Here is a 16,644-nt window from a genome sequence, read left to right on the forward strand (position 1 = left end):
GTCAACCGAGGCTGAACCGTCAAAGGGCGTGTTATCGACTCTCAGATCTGCAGCCAGAAGATGAGTCTGCCTTGTGCTTGTCCGAGTGCCGGTGATGGAGGGTTGGCTTTCGTTCAGCAAGGTAATAGGTAGACACGGAATCTGCTTCCAACACCGATGCATCCTTCTTGAAGGTTTGGGCCTTGAGAGTCCAAGTCCAAAAGGTTGGAAGTTTGAAGCAGTTTGAAGGTCTAAGTCTAAGAGGTGTTTTTTAAGTCCCAGAATTGATACCCATTGACTTGATACACTTTATTTCTCAAAAATTGAGTGTTTCTCAACATCAAGCATGTTCTAAAGTATTACTGAACATGCCGACACCACCTTGGGCAGCCAGGTGTACAGGGGTCCACGAGCTGAGCTTACATAATGCGTCAAACTTCCTTGGTGGGGTCCTTGGTTCTGCCGCACCTCACCACCAAAAAGTTTCTTGAAGCCCAGAAAATTCGCCTAGCATTGCGCAGCGGGCCCCTCTGCGAATTGCCATACAAGCCGTAAACCACATGCACGATGTCGGCCCGTAGAAGAACATCCGACTGGGAAGACAAGCCAGCAAAGGGTATGCGAAAATCTGCTAAGCACATCATTGGAGTACTGACTCTGACATTTTCTAGATCTCGATCCTGAGGCTGAGCACGTCGAGCAGAGCGAAAACGAGAGCGGCAGCGAAGAAAGCGCAGATGAGAATGCGGGCACCGAGCACTATGTCGCAGTCGGGTACGATACACGCCAAACAGAAAGCATGCATATGTAGCCTGGGGGGAAACTAACCGTCCGTCACAGCAAGAGCAAACTCCGGGGAAAGGAGGGTGTCTCGCTAGGCCCGAAATACCGCGGCGCTCGCGTCAGCCGCGACGCCCTGAACGAGTCGAGCGACGACGATGATAGCGAGATATTCGAGGATGCGCAGGAGGACCTAGACTCTAATGGCGAGGAGTACGATGACCCGGACGCCGCCGACTTGGCTGCCGACACTGCAGCCGCCGGAGACGAAGACGTCGAGATCTCGAGCGACGACGCACTCGGCGAGAGCGACGACGAGAAGCTCGAGGCCTTTGCTTTCCGCGGCAGCTCGCAGCCCAAGGATAAGAAGGGAAGCCGAAGCAAGAGACCTACCGCTGCCGACTTCATCTCCGACGAGGAAGAGGAGGAAGAAGATGATGACGAGGAGGACGGCGAGGGTGCTGCATTGGATGATGAGGACGACGAGATGGACGACTCGGATGACAACGAAGGTCTGACGGACGGATTGGAAGGGTCAGACGAGGACGAGGAAGACGAATTGGGTTCAGATGAAGAATCTGAGGAAGATTCCGAGGACGATGACGATGACGACGAAGACGACAAGCCTCGCGGCAAGTCCTCCAAAGCCGACGCCAGAGCCGAGCAGCGCAGGCTCATGAACGAAGGCTCAAAGGTCCTCGCCGCCTCCATCTCCGCCGCCGCGCAGCAAGACGCCCAAAAGGGCCTCGCCGTCCGCGAGCAGCGCAAGACCTTTGACGGCCTCCTCAACATCCGCATCAGGCTGCAAAAGGCCCTCGTCGCCACAAACTCGTACTCCGCCGTCGAGGACGACGAAGAAGAGCAAAACTCGGAACCGTACGAGGCGGCCGAGGAGGCGGCGCTCAAGCTGCTCAACACCCTCGACAGCTTCCGCGCCAGCTTGCTCCCCGCAGAGCTACAGCAGCAGCAGCAACAGGCCGGCGGCAAGCGCAAGAGGGGCGAAGCGTTCGACGCCGCGACCTCGAGCCAGGATATCTGGGAGGGCATTCAGCAAGCCGAGGAGCGCGCGGCCAAATACCGCAAAAAGGTGCTCGAGACGTGGTCCAGCAAGACGCGCAGCGCCACGGTGGAGGTCAAGTCGCGCAACCTCGTCTCCACGCAGACGTCCATCGTCGCCTCCCTCGAGGAGCAGCTCCTCTCCGCCGACCGCCTGATCAAGCGCACCCGCACCCCGCGCTCGTGCGCGCCGGCGCAGGTCGCGGCCAAGGTCAACGAGGACCCGGAGATCTACGACGACGCCGACTTTTACCAGCTCCTCCTCAAGGAGCTCGTCGAGCAGCGCACCGCCGACAACGGCGGCGCCGGCGCCTCGGGCGCGCAGCCCACGGTGCGGTGGGCGGCGATGAAGGAGGCAAAGACCAAGAAGCACGTCGACCGGCGCGCGAGCAAGGGCCGCAAGATGCGCTTCAACGTCCACGAGAAGCTGCAGAACTTCATGGCGCCCGAGGACCGCAGGGCGTGGGAGCAGGATGCCGTCGACAGGTTGTTCGGCACGCTGTTTGGCCAGAAGATGGAGCTAGGCGAGCAGGCTTCTGATGCGGAGATGGAGGACGATGAGGAGGTTGATGCTGAAGAGGCCGGTCTGCGGTTGTTCCGCAACTAGGACTGTGCAGGAATGTGAATAGCCGAAAGAAAAAAATGGGAAACTGGACACGCAAAAGTTTGTACATTCAAAGATATCCCCATGATATTTGACCGGGGCGAGAATTCGCATCAATAATCTCAAAGGACCATCATTAAACCGTTCCCCCTAAATCGTAACACCAGTCGACTTTCTAAGCGGCAACCCAGCCTTCACATACGCCATATCAATCATCCTCATCTGGCTAATACTATCCTCCCCATCAACCCACACGCTCGTCTCCCTGCCCCTGACGCGGTTGACAAACTGCTCCAGCTGATGCCGGTACGTGAACCAATACTCCTCGCCCTTGCCCGCCAACCCGGCCTCGTCAAAGGTATACGCCTTCTTGGACGTCTTCTCCATCCACCTCTTGACCACCTCGCCCGAGCCCGTCCGCCTCACCACAAACTCGTCCACGACGTCGATGCGGTGCCAGATCCCGCCCAGCATGAAATTCGCAAACTCAATCGTCCGCTTCCGCGTCTTCTCCTGGCCCGCGGGCAACTTGTCGTCAACAATCCTGACCTCCTTGTGCACGACGCTCAGCCGCGGCAGTCCCATCCCCAACGTCCCCGTCCGGAACGCACCCTCGGCGTGCGCCGTCCCGCCGTTGGCCATCCGCCACGTGATGTCCCACGCGTAATCCGCCCTCTCCTCCGGCGGCGGCATCGTCTTGAACTTGGCCGTCAGACACTCCTCGGGCTCGACGCCAAACGTCTGCCGGATGCTCGAGACGGTATACGTGCCCAAATCCATCAGCCCGCCGCCGGCAAGACCGTACTGGAACCGGATGTCGTCGTCCCCGAGCGCGAACCAGGGGATATACGCCCGCGCATGCACGTGCTCGACGTTCTCCTTGTCAACAAGCCCCATGAAGTACTGCCAACTCGGCTGGAAGCGGTAGTGGAACGCCTCCAGCAGGACGGGTGCTCCCTTCTCCTTGAGCAGCGGCAGCCGGAACAGGGTCTCGGCCTCCTCGGCGTTGGAGACGGACGGCTTCTCCAGCAAGACGTGCTTGCCCGCCTGCAGCGCCTTGAGGGCCCACTCGTAGTGCAGGCCGTTGGGCAGCGGGACGTAGATTGCGTCGAGCTCGGGGTCGTCAATGACGGCCTGGTACGAGTCCTTTACGTCCGGGATGCCGTGCTTCGCGGCAAAGGCCTCGGCCTTTTTACGGTCGCGGGCGGCAATGGATTGGACTATGACGTCCGGGTGAGTTTTGGCCGGGATGATGAGGGCCATTGGTCTACATCTCGGGTTAACTTCCAATTATTGATGATAAGGTAACTTGCAGGAGTTTTCTTTTTCACGAAAAGGCAAAGTCCGAGATGATACTTACGCAATGTTGGCTGCGCCCAGGACGCCGAAACGGATGGCGCCATCTTGCTTTGGTGCAACGGGCGGGTTGAAGATGAGATAGTTGCGGCGTAGGAAGCCGAAAACGGAGGCCATGATGGTGAAGGTGAGATACGCAGGAAGGGGGCTATGTGTGATTACAGATTACAGCTCAGTCAATTGAACTCAGTTCGCAACTCCAGCTACTCGCGAGTATTTATGAGAGCTAGAATGAAACTAATTGAGTGATGAGTGAACCAACAGACATATGCAGGGGAAAGTTGATTAACAATCTGGGGGCTGGTGTTGCAAGGCATGGGATGTTTCTCCTCACCGGCTTTGGTCCGCCGACGGACATGAGACGACGTAGCAGCACAAGGAAACGGAAGGGTTAGCTCAATCCCGGCGGGGTTCAACGGGCAATTAGGCCGATAACATCAAAGCTTAGTGCGGGTAGCTTATATTCGATTGCAGACTCTGGTCACATAATAACGAGGTGTCGCCGAGCTTGAAGTTGTTGGTTCAAATTGCCAAATATGGGCCTTGCATCCATCGTACCGCTTCTGGCAGGTGTTTTCCGTGTGCACCGTTGGACCGACCGTTGAAACCCCTGCAGATATCCTCAGACAAAACCCCGCCATCACTGCTGGGCATGTTGCGCTGTGGGAACGATGCATGTTATCACAGTCACCGTATGCATAGGCCGGTTGGTTGTCTCTTTTACTTCATTTTGAGAACTACGTAGGTGGGCTTTTCGCCATCATCATCCTACGGAACAGAGTAGACCACATCCCATTTTTGGTCTCATCTCTGTGGAGGTATCACCCATTAACTTTTCCTTTACAAAACATCGTTGGCGTTGAAGTCGAACAGAGCCTGCTTGACGCGCTCCTTCATGGTCTTCTCGCCCTCACGGACCCAGACTCTAGGGTCGTACTTCTTCTTGTTGGGCTTGTCGTCACCCTCGGGGTTGCCGACCTGGGTCTTCAGGTAGTCGATGTTCTTGGTGACGTAGTCACGGATACCGGTGAGGTAAGCCCACTGCAGGTCAGTGTCGACGTTGACCTTGACGACACCGAAGGAGATGGCCTTCTGGAACTCCTCGACGGCGGAGCCGGAACCACCGTGGAAGACGAAGAAGACGGGCTTCTTGTCGTCGGTGCCCAGCTTCTGCTGGACAAACTCCTGGTGCTTGCCGAGGAGCTCGGGGTGAAGCTTGACGTTGCTGCAATGGGTTAGAGCTGTGGTTTGCAGGTTTTTTGAGACACACGCGACTTACCCAGGCTTGTAGACACCGTGGACGTTACCGAAACCGGCAGCGATGGAGAAGAAGGGGCTGATGGGGCTCAGGGCCTGGTAGATGGCGTAGATGTCCTCGGGCTGGGTGTAGAGGGAGTTGTTGTCGACGTCCTCGTTGTTGACACCGTCCTCCTCACCACCAGTGATACCGATCTCCATCTCGAGCCACAGCTTCATCTGTGCGTAATGCGTTAGTGATAGGCGCAAGAAAAAGGTTTTGTTTGTGACTTACGGGAGCAGAGCGCTTGAGGTACTTGGCGGTGGTCTCGATGTTGTAGGCGACATCCTCTATGTAAATGTTAGTTGTGGCCTTGGGAAGGGTGGGATTGGAACTCGACTACACACCCTCGGAGAGATCGATCATGTGGGAGGAGAAGAGGGGGTGGCCGGAGCGCTTGAACTCCTCCTCATCGGCGGAGATCATGCCATCGAGCCAGGGCAGAAGCTTCTTGCTGTGGTAGAAGGTCAGTTTGCTGGGTATCAAGATTAGGCAGTTATGCTTGGAACTTACGCGCAGTGGTCAGAGTGGAGGACGACGGGAACGCCGTAGATGGGGGCGATAGAGGTGATGTAGTGAGCGGCAGCAATGGCACCGGCGACGGAAGCCTCCTGCTTGTCGGCGCTGTTGGGAATGCCCTTGCCGGCGAAGTAGGCGGCACCACCCTGGGAACTGCAAAGCTATCAGATATCTTGCTGACGTTTATGGTGTGGCTGATCTTGGATCCATGGGATCGGTATAGGATCTCTACGCACGTCTGGAGGATGATGGGAGACTTGGCCTCGCGGGCAGCCTCGAGAGCGGCAACAGCGGTGGAAGAGGAGGTCTGAGAGGCGGGGTCGTTGTTAGCCGATTGTTACCAAATATTATTTCCCCTCCACTTTGGACCGCACGACGCCGACTCAGCGCGCGTCACGGGATCGACAAGATTGATATTGATATGGCCGGGGCAACCAAAGGGGAAGCTACTTACGACGTTGGCAGCAGGAATGGCAAACTGCTTGGCCTTGGCGTAGTTGAAGAGCTTCAGGAGGTCATCGCCGTAGACGACACCAGGCTTGATGTTGAGCTCTGACAGGAGACCCATTGTGAACGGCGGGGTATCTGACGTGGGGTAGAAAAGATGTTCAGGTTGATTGCGTGTAGTAACTTGTCCAGAGTAAAGTCGGACTGTTTCTAGATTGATGCTCAGAGGCAGAAGGATAAAAAAGGTAAGAGAATATGCAGGGACAGGTATTGGAGAAGAGGGAGAAGAGTCAACAGGAAAGTTTGGATCGGGGTTGAGGTGGACGCGGGCGAGTTATGTTTGATTCCCACGAGCGGGATTTTACTCGGGCTGAGCAGGACTGGTCCAGTGTACCGCAGCTAAGGTACTGTACCAAGCCAGCCAGGCCCGGTCCACCTTGACCATCCGTCGATAGGCCACGCCTACGGCCAAGCATCGGTCCAGTTACCGGCGGGTGCTCTCCCACCTCTTCCAATTTGACCAAGCGTTGGCTGGTTGGCTGGGCGTGTTGCGTGAGGTGCGAGGTAAGGTACATGGGTGACGCCGATTTGGCCGTGGTTTCCCCTTCAACTGCTCCGAGCGGGAGTACTTTACCTGGTGGTTCTGAGGTGAGGTACCTGACTCCGTCCATGAGGAGCTCCGCTCTGCCAGCTTGCTTCAATGCTTTGGGGGAAGTACCACCGTCCACCGAGCATCCCATGCTCCCTCCTTCTTTCCTGCCTTTGGTCACTCCGGTAATGGGAGGAGGTGGATGTACCTGTCCTGGCACCTTCCGTCTGGAATTATACATCAGTCACGAACATGAACCCGTGACATAATAGAGGAATCTTAGGTAAGAGACTTTAGGCAATGCATCTTCCTTTCACACACTCAATTACCTACTTTACACCAAGACAGCAAGCAAACGGTTTGACCTGTGGCTGGATCCGAGCAGTGCTTCCATTGGGAGAAACAAGTCATCAACAACACTGCGCCTGTCTCAACCCAATGGAACACCGTGAGTTGTTGAGGGGCAAGTACCTCGACCGGGCGGACAGCAAGAGGGGTACTTCGGACAGCTACGAACAGCCCCTCTATTTCCTCTTACCACCACGTCAAACGCGAGTAACCCCTCCCCCCACCCGGCCATCAAATTGACGTCAAAAAATTGATACTGCACCACTTTCTGCAGGGATCCAATCGTCGCCTCTGCTTTTTTTGGTCTCTTTGGGTCAAGGAGCCATCAATAATGGCGGGGGCCTCGACCTGACACCACCGAAACCGCCTGCAACAGACCACCTGAACCTGGGCAAACGGTACGGATACACCTGCGACCTTGGTGCCAATGGCGCGCCGACACCGCCATTGGCCGGGGGGCGCAGACTGCTGACAATCATGGCATTTGACTTTTCCACCTCCAGATCTCTCGGCCTTATTATTTTTTGTCCACCACTGCGATATTTAACGTACAGTAGTAGCCCCGTCGCCCATCGAATGACTCAACTCTCTGACCTCTAGGGTTGCGACTATTATCATCACGCAGGGTGACGTCTCACCGAGACCGATTCTCGGTGTAATTTTCCCATCTACACCTCAGATGCTTACTTGGTCGGTGGGAAACCAAAGTGATACCTTCGTACCTAGAACTAATGGATGTTATTCTAGGTTCACCCGCATCAACGAATCTCCGCCTCACAACCCCTCCATCCCACCCACACCCAACCCATGCTATCCCGACCGACCATTTCCTTACCTCATGTGCGCCGGGCCCCGGAAAAGCCAGACCAATCGCGCTGCCCCATGACGATAACCTCCCCCGGGGGACCATGAACTCATCCCGTCCGCTTCCCGTCTGCGCCCTCACGTTTCCACCCCCAGCCTTAGCCCATTGCCGAAGGCCCGGAAAGATGCGGGATCGTGTCCAGCTTCCATCCTTTGTCCGCCGAAAACCGACTCTGCACGCCTTCAAAACGCCCCTCGACGCCATTCTTTCCTCGGCACAATCGTCCTCCAAGGCGCGATACCTTCTTTCATTGCCGGAAGAATTACCCACGCTTCGGCTCATCTCGTGTCTCTGATATCGTGCCTCTCCACTTCCAACAACTCGCCTGTCCACCTTCCGGCGCAAACACGAACTCGGAGTCTCGAATCTCGGGTCCAAACCACGAGCTTGCATAGAGCCATCCATGCCATGGCTTCGCGACCTCTCAATAAGAACTGCCAACCAATGAATGACGCCGAAACTGGGAATCTCTTCGAGCTCATCTATTCAGTTCTACCGTCGTCTTGACCAATATCTAGCACTCGTCATCTTCGCCAGTGTACCATCCCGGGAAACGCTGGGCACCTCGGCCATCTCTCCGGCCTTGCCATGTCTTCATTAGCGCCGTCAAGTCATGGGTATGTATCCGGGCGTCCTGCTCTTTCTTGCCTCGCTATATACGATCTCCCGCTCTAAACCAGAGCACCCTTTCCGAACCTAGCCTCCCAAAACCCCCTCAGTCGAGATCCAGCTCCTCCATTGCCTCTGCAACAAAGGTCTGGTCGGCTTGACGCCCCGAAGATGCCCGCTCTTCCGACCGCACCGCGCCATCATCCCCAGCCTCGCTAGTGCTGCCCTCGCTCTCCGTCTCCGGTGGCGTCTGCAGCCCCGTGGCGTCTCGCGCCCGCATGTTCCGCTTCAGCATGCACATCTCCACCGAGATCCCCGGCCCGAACGCACACCCCACCACGTAGTCCCGGGCTCGGCCCTCCGGCGCCACGGCGTCCATGTCCTTGGACCGCAGCCTGTCCATGACGCTGAATATCGTTGCCGAACTCGAGTTTCCGTGATTGATATATGTGTCGTAGCTCGCCCGCATGTGGTACGATGTGATGCCCATCGTCGTCTCTGCCCCTGATAAGATCGTCGCTCCTCCGGGGTGCATCGCCCAGTCGAAGTCTTCGGGTTTCTGATAATTCGATGGTAGTGATGGTACGTCGGAGACCATCTCTGCAAATGTCGACGGGATTGCCGCCGATGCGAGCTTCGGCACTCGTGGGGTAAGGATTACTTTCCAACCTGGATTGCTTTAGTCACGATACTTTGGTTGCTTCACAATGGAGTTCTTGAACTCACCAACAGGGTCGACATCGAAGCCGAGGTCCTGATCCGTGTCGGGTATGATCTTGTGCTCCCAACCCAACAGGTCGTAGACGGGTTCCGTTGGCTCGCCGACGCCGTTGCTAAGCACCACGGCGCTTGCGCAATCAGAGAAGAGCGCAACACCGATCCGGGTTTCTTGCAACTCGTCGATGCTGTTGAGCTCGCTGCGCACCATGGTAGTGCTGACCTCGAGCGCAACGCAGAGGATCCTCGCGGGTTTCCCGCGCGCCTTGTGCCCCAGTGCCAGGTTCGCTGCCGTCCGGAGCGTTGCCAGCCCACCGCTGCAGCCAACGCCGTGGAGCAGAACCTTTTCGACCTGGTGTGTGATGCCGAGGCCGTTGACGACGTAGTGGTCGAAGCCCGGGTTGGCGCTGTCGGTGCAGGTTGTCGATACGACGTGGGTGATTTCAGAGAGGTCGATGCGCGCTTCTTCGATTGCTTTGCGGGATGCTTCTACGGCGAGGGGCACGCCATCGCTCATGAAGACCTTGTGCAGTTCTGCGATAGAGGGGGCGTCTTTCTGGTTGACGACTTCGTGCTCGTGGGTGCCGATGGAGGAACGGTAATCGATGCCGGTGAATCTGTTGATGGACAGAACCTTTTTCATCCTACATGGTAGCTGTGGTTAGAAGATGTCTTGCTACGACTAGATAGGCTACCCAATTTGCTTACGAGGGCGATTCTGGATAGAACTTATTGCTGAGGTAGTCTATTGAGTCTGTCTTGAGCGAGTAGGGCGGATACTGGCTGGCGACGCCAATGATGGAGAGACCAAGCTCCCCGAAGGTGTTGGGAGCCGCCATTGTGGATTGTGTGTACGGAGAGCTGCGATGCGGGGGAGGGGTAGCTCAGCAGTTCCTCTCGATTGGATGTGTCGTTTCGTGCGTATTAATTTCTGCTATGTGAAAATCGACGTTGAACCAGAAAAGATCTAAGGTCAATGGCAGGTTGAAGAAGAGAGGAAGCTTGTCGAAGCTCTGGAGAAGCTGCGAGAGGCGTTTGGCAAGGGGGTAGAGCTATGTGCGACTCGCAATGGGCTTTGGCGCAAGAGAGAGAGAGAGAGACAAGGATGGATGGGTGCTAGGCGGCTGGTAGCTGAGGTGCGCGTACTGGGAGTGATGATATCACTGCGGACGAACAGCAACACAGAAATTGCCAGTGTAAAACGTAAGACACCAACGTTGTAGCGCGGATAGAATTGTTGGTCTAGTGTATTGTGCCAACGTGGTGTACTTCGTATGTTGTCGACGGGAGAAACGATGGACACAGGCGAAGCGGGTACTAGAAGAGAGCTCTAGGTCTCTGGCATGTCGATTTTAGGTGTCTGGAAAGGAAACTCGAAAAGTCGGTCAGGTATGGTCAGGCCAGATGTGTGTTCAAAGCCAAAGGATAGAGAGCGAGCGGGAGGCGAAGAAAGATAATAGACGAGAGACAGGCCCGTCATGCATTAAGGAAACATAATAGTGACGCCGGCATTGAGCATGGGTGGTGGTGGTTGGTGACTTGGTTGGTGGTGGTGCCCGTGGTGCCGTGGTGGGTGGGATGAGGCAAAGGCGACGGGGGGTGGAGGGGGGGGAGTAAAAAGGACAGTATCCGTATGTAAGGAAACACAAGCGCCGGTCGTAGTTGCACCTTGAGCTCAACAAAAGTGGTTGGCCAAGAGGAGCTACCCTTGCCGTACCTTGTCCGTATGGCGGTGCTCTTTCTACCTGCTGATTACTAGGCTTGCCTTAGACCACGATGCTTCCTCTAAAGTCCGTACACTACCTATGGGCATATGAACACTGGAAATAGAGAGAGAGAGAGAGAGAGAGAGATAGACGGCAAGACGGGGCTGGTCAAGAGACGCGCCGTGTTTGCTTGTGGCGATAATGGCAGTGTGGCCATAGTGGGCGAGTCGGGTCGATACTCGATACCAACAACAGAGTCGGAGGAGTTGTTGCACCGTTTCGTTTCGCATTCATGTTCTCCCACCCCATCTTAGGTTCCCCCGACTCGGGGTTCTGCCTCATCCTGGAATGTACGAGAGAGAGGCCCCCGGAATGACTTCCGTGCCCGGTTACTGCTCAGGGGTCCAGCAGTGTAACGCTGCAGTGCGGTTAGCTTGCAAGGTTGGAGGTGAAAAAAGTAGGGTAGCCAACCCCGGAACTGAAACATTGTCTGAATCCAATCTTCGGAGCCGGGCTCACGCGAGGCGGCGAGGAGGTGGAGTTTTTGTTTTTTTCTGGGCTGCTTCTTGATAAGTGATACTTGCTCGGTCTTCGCTGTTGGTTCTGGAGTTGGTCCTTGAGGGCTTGGACACCACATGAAGAGTAGTCCTTATCGCGATGAGCAACATGATCCCTGTGCGACATTGATCTAGTAAAGGAAGCTGTGAATACGTGATTAGACAGGCAGGAAAGCTAGAAGCTCCTATGGGCCTGCTCATGAGCCGTGATTGCACTGCGGCCGATCAGTCTGGCTGTACTATCTCACTGCCCAAAAAGTAAGTGGGTGTGAAGGGTCGTTCCCAGATGGGATCGGCCGCCAGCTGTCAGGAACCAAGATGTGGTTATTGGGAGGCCATAATCTGACATGCGTTGGGATATCCGAAGAACTGGGCTGGGTTGGTTGGACGCTGCTCATGCGCTGCTCATGGTCGCTTGTGTACCAGTTAGTCGCCATCCATTTTTTCTATTTTATTTTTCTTCGTCTCATAACTTTGCTAATGATTTGCCATGACCAAGAGGTCGGCACGTCTCATCCGATACTGTGTTCCATCCCAAGTCAGTCCACGTCTTCCAGAAACGGAACTGGTTTGGGAGTCCGTCCCGCGGCCCGCGCTCACGCTGCCATCTCTTTTTCATTTGACATCTCTACGCAGTGCATGTTACCGAGCAGACAGGCCATGACCTCAGTATGCATAGGTTGATGAATAACACAGCGCAGAGGCACAGGCCGACGGGTTTTGGGAGCTTCATTGCGAAAAGACACGCGGCATGATTCATGAATTGGCTCCAGGCGGGGGCTTTGAGGCGCCCTACGAGAGTCGCAGCTGCTTGAATGAACCCCAGTAGCTTAAATCCTCAACCTCGGCTCCTAGAGCTTTCCGAATCGACCGCCATGGCACCAAGCTTGCGGGTGCACGTCACAGGATTTCATGCGTAATCGGCAAGGTTGCTGGGTCTTATTCTCCTCGAGAGCCAGTCAAAGGCACCTCAATGGAGCTGACCAGGTCTCATAAGGCATCACAGGTACGGAGTACAATTTTGCATGGCCCAGCTATGGGTCTGTACAAATACTCTGTACAGGTGTCGACAGGGCGATTGGGCCTGATTTGCAGCATCCTCCAGGATTCTTGTTTCCCAAGGCACGTGTGCTAGGTAAGGTATCCAGATAATGACCATTCGTACAAAAAAGACAAAATAGAGTAATGTAAACTCAAACTTCGTCGGACCCAAGGCCTGTTGCAATCATCGTTCATGAGCAAAGCCACTGTAACTTACGTCGAAGCCGGAGGCAGGTTTCCAAAATAAAAGTATCAATCCCTCCGCTCGGACTTTTGAGTTGCTCCACGGCCGACCGAGCTTTTCAAGTCTCACCGTGCCGGTGAACCTTTGCGGATCCGGCCAGCTCCGGATTCTGAACTCCGGACCGACCGTGTCACTCTTCGATTAGGAAATATCGTGTACCCAGGTAGCAACAGAGACAGAGCATCAGTGGCTGAACCCTGTAGGTAGGTGCCAATATGAACGAACTACAATGATCAACCAAGGTAGTTAATGCAGACTCAAAAGCTCACTGCATGCAATAGTTCCACTCACACACACCCACTCACCACGTTCAGCTCCTCAGCTGGGGTTGACAGACATAGACGCATCACCGATACAACCCTCCACATGATGCTGCCGCCAATGATCCAACCCGCAAAACTCCCCTTCCTCTTCCACATCGCCATCGAAACCGCCGCCGCGTGCTCCTTCATCCTCAGGCCAGGCAGTCAGCTGACTAACCCATCGATCGCTGCGCAGCTCGTGCTGCAGCAATTCGGTGGGCTGCTGCTGACGATGAACCTCATCTGCCTCATCTTTGTATCGCGGCCGTTTGACGAGACGAGCAGGCAGGTCGCTGCGGCGCTGGCGTTTTGGCATGTCTGGCCGTGTTGGCGCGCCTATGTGCGATTGACGAGGCCCGAGGTGGATGGTCTGGGGAAGGAGAAGGGAGGAGAGGTGAAAGCTACTACGCAAAAGACTCTTGGAGGGCCGGCTGTTCATCTCGCGGTACATGTTGGCATGTTTTTGTTATTTGCTAGGACTGTTTTCATGTGACAGCCTAGAATGTAACCACTGCTGCTGGTTGACCTTGGAAACTGAAAATAACGTTATTGCTTCAATGTTAGGAGGAAAACCTCCGTAAATCCAGTGCTGAATAAGGTTGGCATGATTTGGCTCGCCGTCTCTCTTGTCGAGGCCGGTAAACACATCCATCCCATCCCAGCCTTCCCTTCCTCTCATCGAGATGCCAACGCCAACTCAACCACGTCCAAACCCGCCTTTGGCAACCTCAATAAACTCCTCCTTACTAACCCACCCCTTGCCCGAAATATCCGCCATGTCAATCATCCTCCTCATATCCGCCTCGCTCAGCGTAGAATTCACCTCGCCGCACACGGCCCGCAGACTCTCGAGCGTGACCCGCCCCGTGCCGCGGGGGTCAAACATCTTCCACGCGTCCTCGGCCTCCTCCTGCGGGTCGCGGCGCATCAGCAGCCACGCCGCGATGGCGGAGAAGTGCTCCTGCGGCATGCGCAGGCGGGACGGGCTGCAGGGGCCCCGCGAGGGGTCGTGGTCATGCGGCGGGACGCCGTGGGCGAGGAGGAGGGCGTAGGTCTCTGTGCGGGCCAGGTCGAAGCCGATGGCGCGGAGGGCAAAGGGCCACTCGCGCGCGTTGAGGGAGCCGAGGCCTTGTTGGTCGACGACTTCCCACTGGTGAGGGGTGTCAGCGATGTTTGCGCGTAGGATGAGGAGGGAGGGAGGAAATGGAGATACGTGGATACATGATTTGACCAAGTCGACTCTCGGATTATATAGGAGAGCATGATGAAGTAGTGCTAGATAATGCAAGGACTTACAGCTTCTCTGATGTTTTGTTGCCAGTCGGAGGGTAGGGCGGCTAGGTCGCGACGACCTTGCGTCATGTCGAACATTGCCGATGGGGTAGACATCGCTTCGTTTGTATGTGTGATATGTTTCTTTCTCCCCTTCTCCTTGGAACCGGTTTTGGTGCTTCTGATAACTCAGATGGAGGTGAGTCTCGAGACTTCCTTGCAGCGGTTGCTAGCTTGACGAGGTAAGGCAGGCACAAAGAAAACGAGAGTGAGTGCCAATGGTGAAAACAAAAAGCGTGGAATTTCAAAGGGGTATCAGAAATATGGAACTTGAAGGCGAGAACTGGGGGAGGATGTCACTATGAGTTCTTCATATGTGAGATCTCATGCTTAGCGGGCGGTGGGGCTCGGCTTCTTGAACGAGAGCTTTCAGTGAGTGAGATGTCGCGTCTGCAGCTCAGTTTCCTCTCATCGCGAATTCGACCGCGATGAAAAAGGTACGTACACGAGCCATGGAGAAGGTTCGGTGGGGTCATTTACACCAGATCACGTGATATTTTGACGTCCTGATGACTTAGACGTTCATCAAATGGGTTATGCACTGTTGTTTGGTCTTTCTCGATGGACTAAAGATGCATTGTGAACACAGGTCACTTTGACAGTAATAGATTGCATTGTTCTAGTCATGTGCTGCCGTCCCAGGTAGTGCTATTGCAAGTGAATGAAGCTGAAGCTCAGCCGAAGATACTCCGCAAACAGATCCAGTCTACGTAGAGCCAATCAATTACATCCTCTCATCACCACCCCCGAGGCATTGTCAGTCTCCCGGGTCTCTTCAATTACATTGTGCATTGCATCGCTCTTTGACGTTGAGGGTGATTGTGTATCACCTGTCAAAGGCCACAGAATGAGGCCAACATTATTCCGTCCGTTTCAGTCGACTCTCCGAGTCCTGGGCCATGAAAACCCCTTGGTATAACTCACGCTTCTCTCTCACTCTCACTCTCATGCGCCACTCCAAACTCAAGACTTACCAACATGTCCTACAGGGCCTGCCGAAATCCGGCACACCGCCCAACTGGCCCAGGAAGCCCGTGAAGAGGAAGATTACCGGCGTGGAGAAAATCATTGCAGTTTCTTCTGCCAAGGGTGGCGTTGGCAAGAGCACAGTCGCAGGTAGGTTACGCAGCTCGGACTGAAGCTTGTATGCAAAGGGGCAAAGTAATAATCAATATTCATAGCAAACTTATCGTTGGCGTTTGCACGACTAGGCTACAGGGCTGGCATCCTGGACACCGATATCTTTGGCCCGTCTATTCCGACACTCTTCAACCTCTCCGGAGAGCCTAGGCTCTCAGAAAGTAGGGACTCCAAACCGTATTGATCGTCCAAGTTCGCCAACTGACACTACCGTCAGACAACCAGTTAATCCCGATGACTAATTACGGCGTAAAGACCATGTCCATGGGCTACCTCGTGCCAGAGGATGACGCCGTGGTATGGCGAGGCCCCATGGTGATGAAGGCGATTCAGCAGCTACTTCACGAAGTCGACTGGGGTGGATTGGATGTTCTCGTGCTCGACCTGCCTCCAGGCACGGGCGACACGCAGCTCACCATTACACAGCAGATCATACTTGATGGTAAGTCATGTTTCAATGTCGCAACACTGGGCACATATATACCGGCCATCGCTTACAATAGCCAGGTTCCATCATTGTCACCACACCCCATACGCTCGCAGTCAAAGACGCGGTCAAGGGCGTCAACATGTTCAACAAGGTCAATACCAACATTTTGGGCTTAGTGCAAAACATGTCACTCTTCAATTGTCCACACTGCAACGGCGACACACACGTTTTTGGGTCCAACGAGAGAGTCGAGCGCATGTGCAGAGAGCACAAGATCGACTTCCTAGGCGACATCCCCCTGCACCCATCCATCGGCGATGATGCGGATCTGGGCAAGCCCACCGTCGTATCGGAGCCGTCGAGTGCCAGGGCGGAAATCTTCCTCAAGATTGCCAAGGATATTGCCCCGAAGATTGACCTCCGCTCACCGTAGCTCGCCAATGACATGTGACGGCCAGTGAGCGACGTATTCTGAGGCCGAAATGAGAGTGTAGGATATCCTGTATAGCCAGATGTTTAGTCAAGGTGGCCAAGAAGCTGGGGAAGTTGGGCATCTCATGTATTGGTAACAAGGACCCCTCCGCGCCTGATGCGCAGAGTCCAGATGAGATCATAATCCCATGTCCACCTGGAGTGAGTAAAACACATGTGTACAAACCGTTAGCCTATGTAACGCGGAAACAAGACACTTTACCATGAAGAGAATGAGAGTGCCAAATCACCCAT

At 55.1% G+C, this 16,644-nt stretch overlaps 7 protein-coding genes across 7 annotated transcripts; 3 read left to right on the forward strand and 4 right to left on the reverse strand.

Annotated features, from left to right (window-relative positions):
- Positions 1 to 546: 546 nt before the first annotated feature.
- On the forward strand, positions 547 to 2,422 carry HER10_EVM0009391 (TRAUB domain-containing protein; the record flags this gene model as incomplete). Its single annotated transcript, XM_035478880.1, has 4 exons — positions 547 to 595; positions 651 to 753; positions 820 to 2,146; positions 2,186 to 2,422. The coding sequence occupies 4 exons, from the start codon at positions 547 to 549 to the stop codon at positions 2,420 to 2,422; spliced, it is 1,716 nt and encodes a 571-aa protein (XP_035334261.1).
- A 76-nt stretch (positions 2,423 to 2,498) lies between these two features.
- Positions 2,499 to 4,218, reverse strand: HER10_EVM0009329 (uncharacterized protein). Its single transcript, XM_035478819.1, has 2 exons — positions 3,780 to 4,218; positions 2,499 to 3,686 (listed from the first exon to the last, which is right to left on the reverse strand). The coding sequence occupies exons 1-2, from the start codon at positions 3,890 to 3,892 to the stop codon at positions 2,570 to 2,572; spliced, it is 1,230 nt and encodes a 409-aa protein (XP_035334255.1). The 5' UTR covers positions 3,893 to 4,218; the 3' UTR covers positions 2,499 to 2,569.
- A 4-nt stretch (positions 4,219 to 4,222) lies between these two features.
- On the reverse strand, positions 4,223 to 6,489 carry HER10_EVM0011698 (fructose-bisphosphate aldolase). The gene is made up of 7 exons (XM_035481121.1): positions 6,046 to 6,489; positions 5,828 to 5,898; positions 5,586 to 5,744; positions 5,420 to 5,526; positions 5,307 to 5,362; positions 5,055 to 5,251; positions 4,223 to 5,000 (listed from the first exon to the last, which is right to left on the reverse strand). Exons 1-7 carry the CDS (start codon positions 6,157 to 6,159, stop codon positions 4,616 to 4,618), a joined length of 1,089 nt encoding a protein of 362 aa, XP_035334429.1. The 5' UTR covers positions 6,160 to 6,489; the 3' UTR covers positions 4,223 to 4,615.
- Positions 6,490 to 8,555: 2,066 nt separating this feature from the next.
- Positions 8,556 to 10,005, reverse strand: HER10_EVM0000168 (chalcone and stilbene synthase; the record flags this gene model as incomplete). Its single annotated transcript, XM_035469962.1, has 3 exons — positions 8,556 to 9,118; positions 9,176 to 9,810; positions 9,875 to 10,005. 3 exons carry the CDS (start codon positions 10,003 to 10,005, stop codon positions 8,556 to 8,558), a joined length of 1,329 nt encoding a protein of 442 aa, XP_035333635.1.
- Positions 10,006 to 12,671: 2,666 nt separating this feature from the next.
- On the forward strand, positions 12,672 to 13,509 carry HER10_EVM0000179 (uncharacterized protein; the record flags this gene model as incomplete). Its single annotated transcript, XM_035469973.1, has 1 exon — positions 12,672 to 13,509. The coding sequence occupies exon 1, from the start codon at positions 13,081 to 13,083 to the stop codon at positions 13,507 to 13,509; it is 429 nt and encodes a 142-aa protein (XP_035333639.1). The 5' UTR covers positions 12,672 to 13,080.
- Positions 13,510 to 13,713: 204 nt separating this feature from the next.
- HER10_EVM0006228 (uncharacterized protein) lies at positions 13,714 to 14,765 on the reverse strand (the record flags this gene model as incomplete). The annotated part of the gene is made up of 2 exons (XM_035475820.1): positions 14,313 to 14,765; positions 13,714 to 14,166 (listed from the first exon to the last, which is right to left on the reverse strand). Exons 1-2 carry the CDS (start codon positions 14,403 to 14,405, stop codon positions 13,714 to 13,716), a joined length of 546 nt encoding a protein of 181 aa, XP_035334038.1. The 5' UTR covers positions 14,406 to 14,765.
- Positions 14,766 to 15,195: 430 nt separating this feature from the next.
- On the forward strand, positions 15,196 to 16,351 carry HER10_EVM0004362 (uncharacterized protein; the record flags this gene model as incomplete). The annotated part of the gene is made up of 5 exons (XM_035474011.1): positions 15,196 to 15,261; positions 15,338 to 15,464; positions 15,530 to 15,649; positions 15,706 to 15,930; positions 15,996 to 16,351. The coding sequence occupies 5 exons, from the start codon at positions 15,196 to 15,198 to the stop codon at positions 16,349 to 16,351; spliced, it is 894 nt and encodes a 297-aa protein (XP_035333911.1).
- Between the last annotated feature and the right edge of the window lie 293 nt (positions 16,352 to 16,644).

This window comes from Colletotrichum scovillei (genome assembly GCF_011075155.1).
Source record: "Colletotrichum scovillei strain TJNH1 chromosome Unknown Contig00005, whole genome shotgun sequence".
In the NCBI taxonomy this organism is placed as follows: domain Eukaryota; kingdom Fungi; phylum Ascomycota; class Sordariomycetes; order Glomerellales; family Glomerellaceae; genus Colletotrichum; species Colletotrichum scovillei.

Coding starts and splice junctions, on each gene's coding strand:
- HER10_EVM0009329 (XM_035478819.1), bottom strand. CDS start 3,892: ATGGCCTCCGTTTTCGGCTTCCTACGCCGCAACTATCTCATCTTCAAC. Junction 3,687..3,779: donor CTGGGCGCAGCCAACATTGC/GTAAGTATCATC, acceptor CCCGAGATGTAG/ACCAATGGCCCTCATCATCC.
- HER10_EVM0011698 (XM_035481121.1), bottom strand. CDS start 6,159: ATGGGTCTCCTGTCAGAGCTCAACATCAAGCCTGGTGTCGTCTACGGC. Junction 5,745..5,827: donor TCTCCCATCATCCTCCAGAC/GTGCGTAGAGAT, acceptor ATAGCTTTGCAG/TTCCCAGGGTGGTGCCGCCT. Junction 5,527..5,585: donor CTCCACTCTGACCACTGCGC/GTAAGTTCCAAG, acceptor CTTCTACCACAG/CAAGAAGCTTCTGCCCTGGC.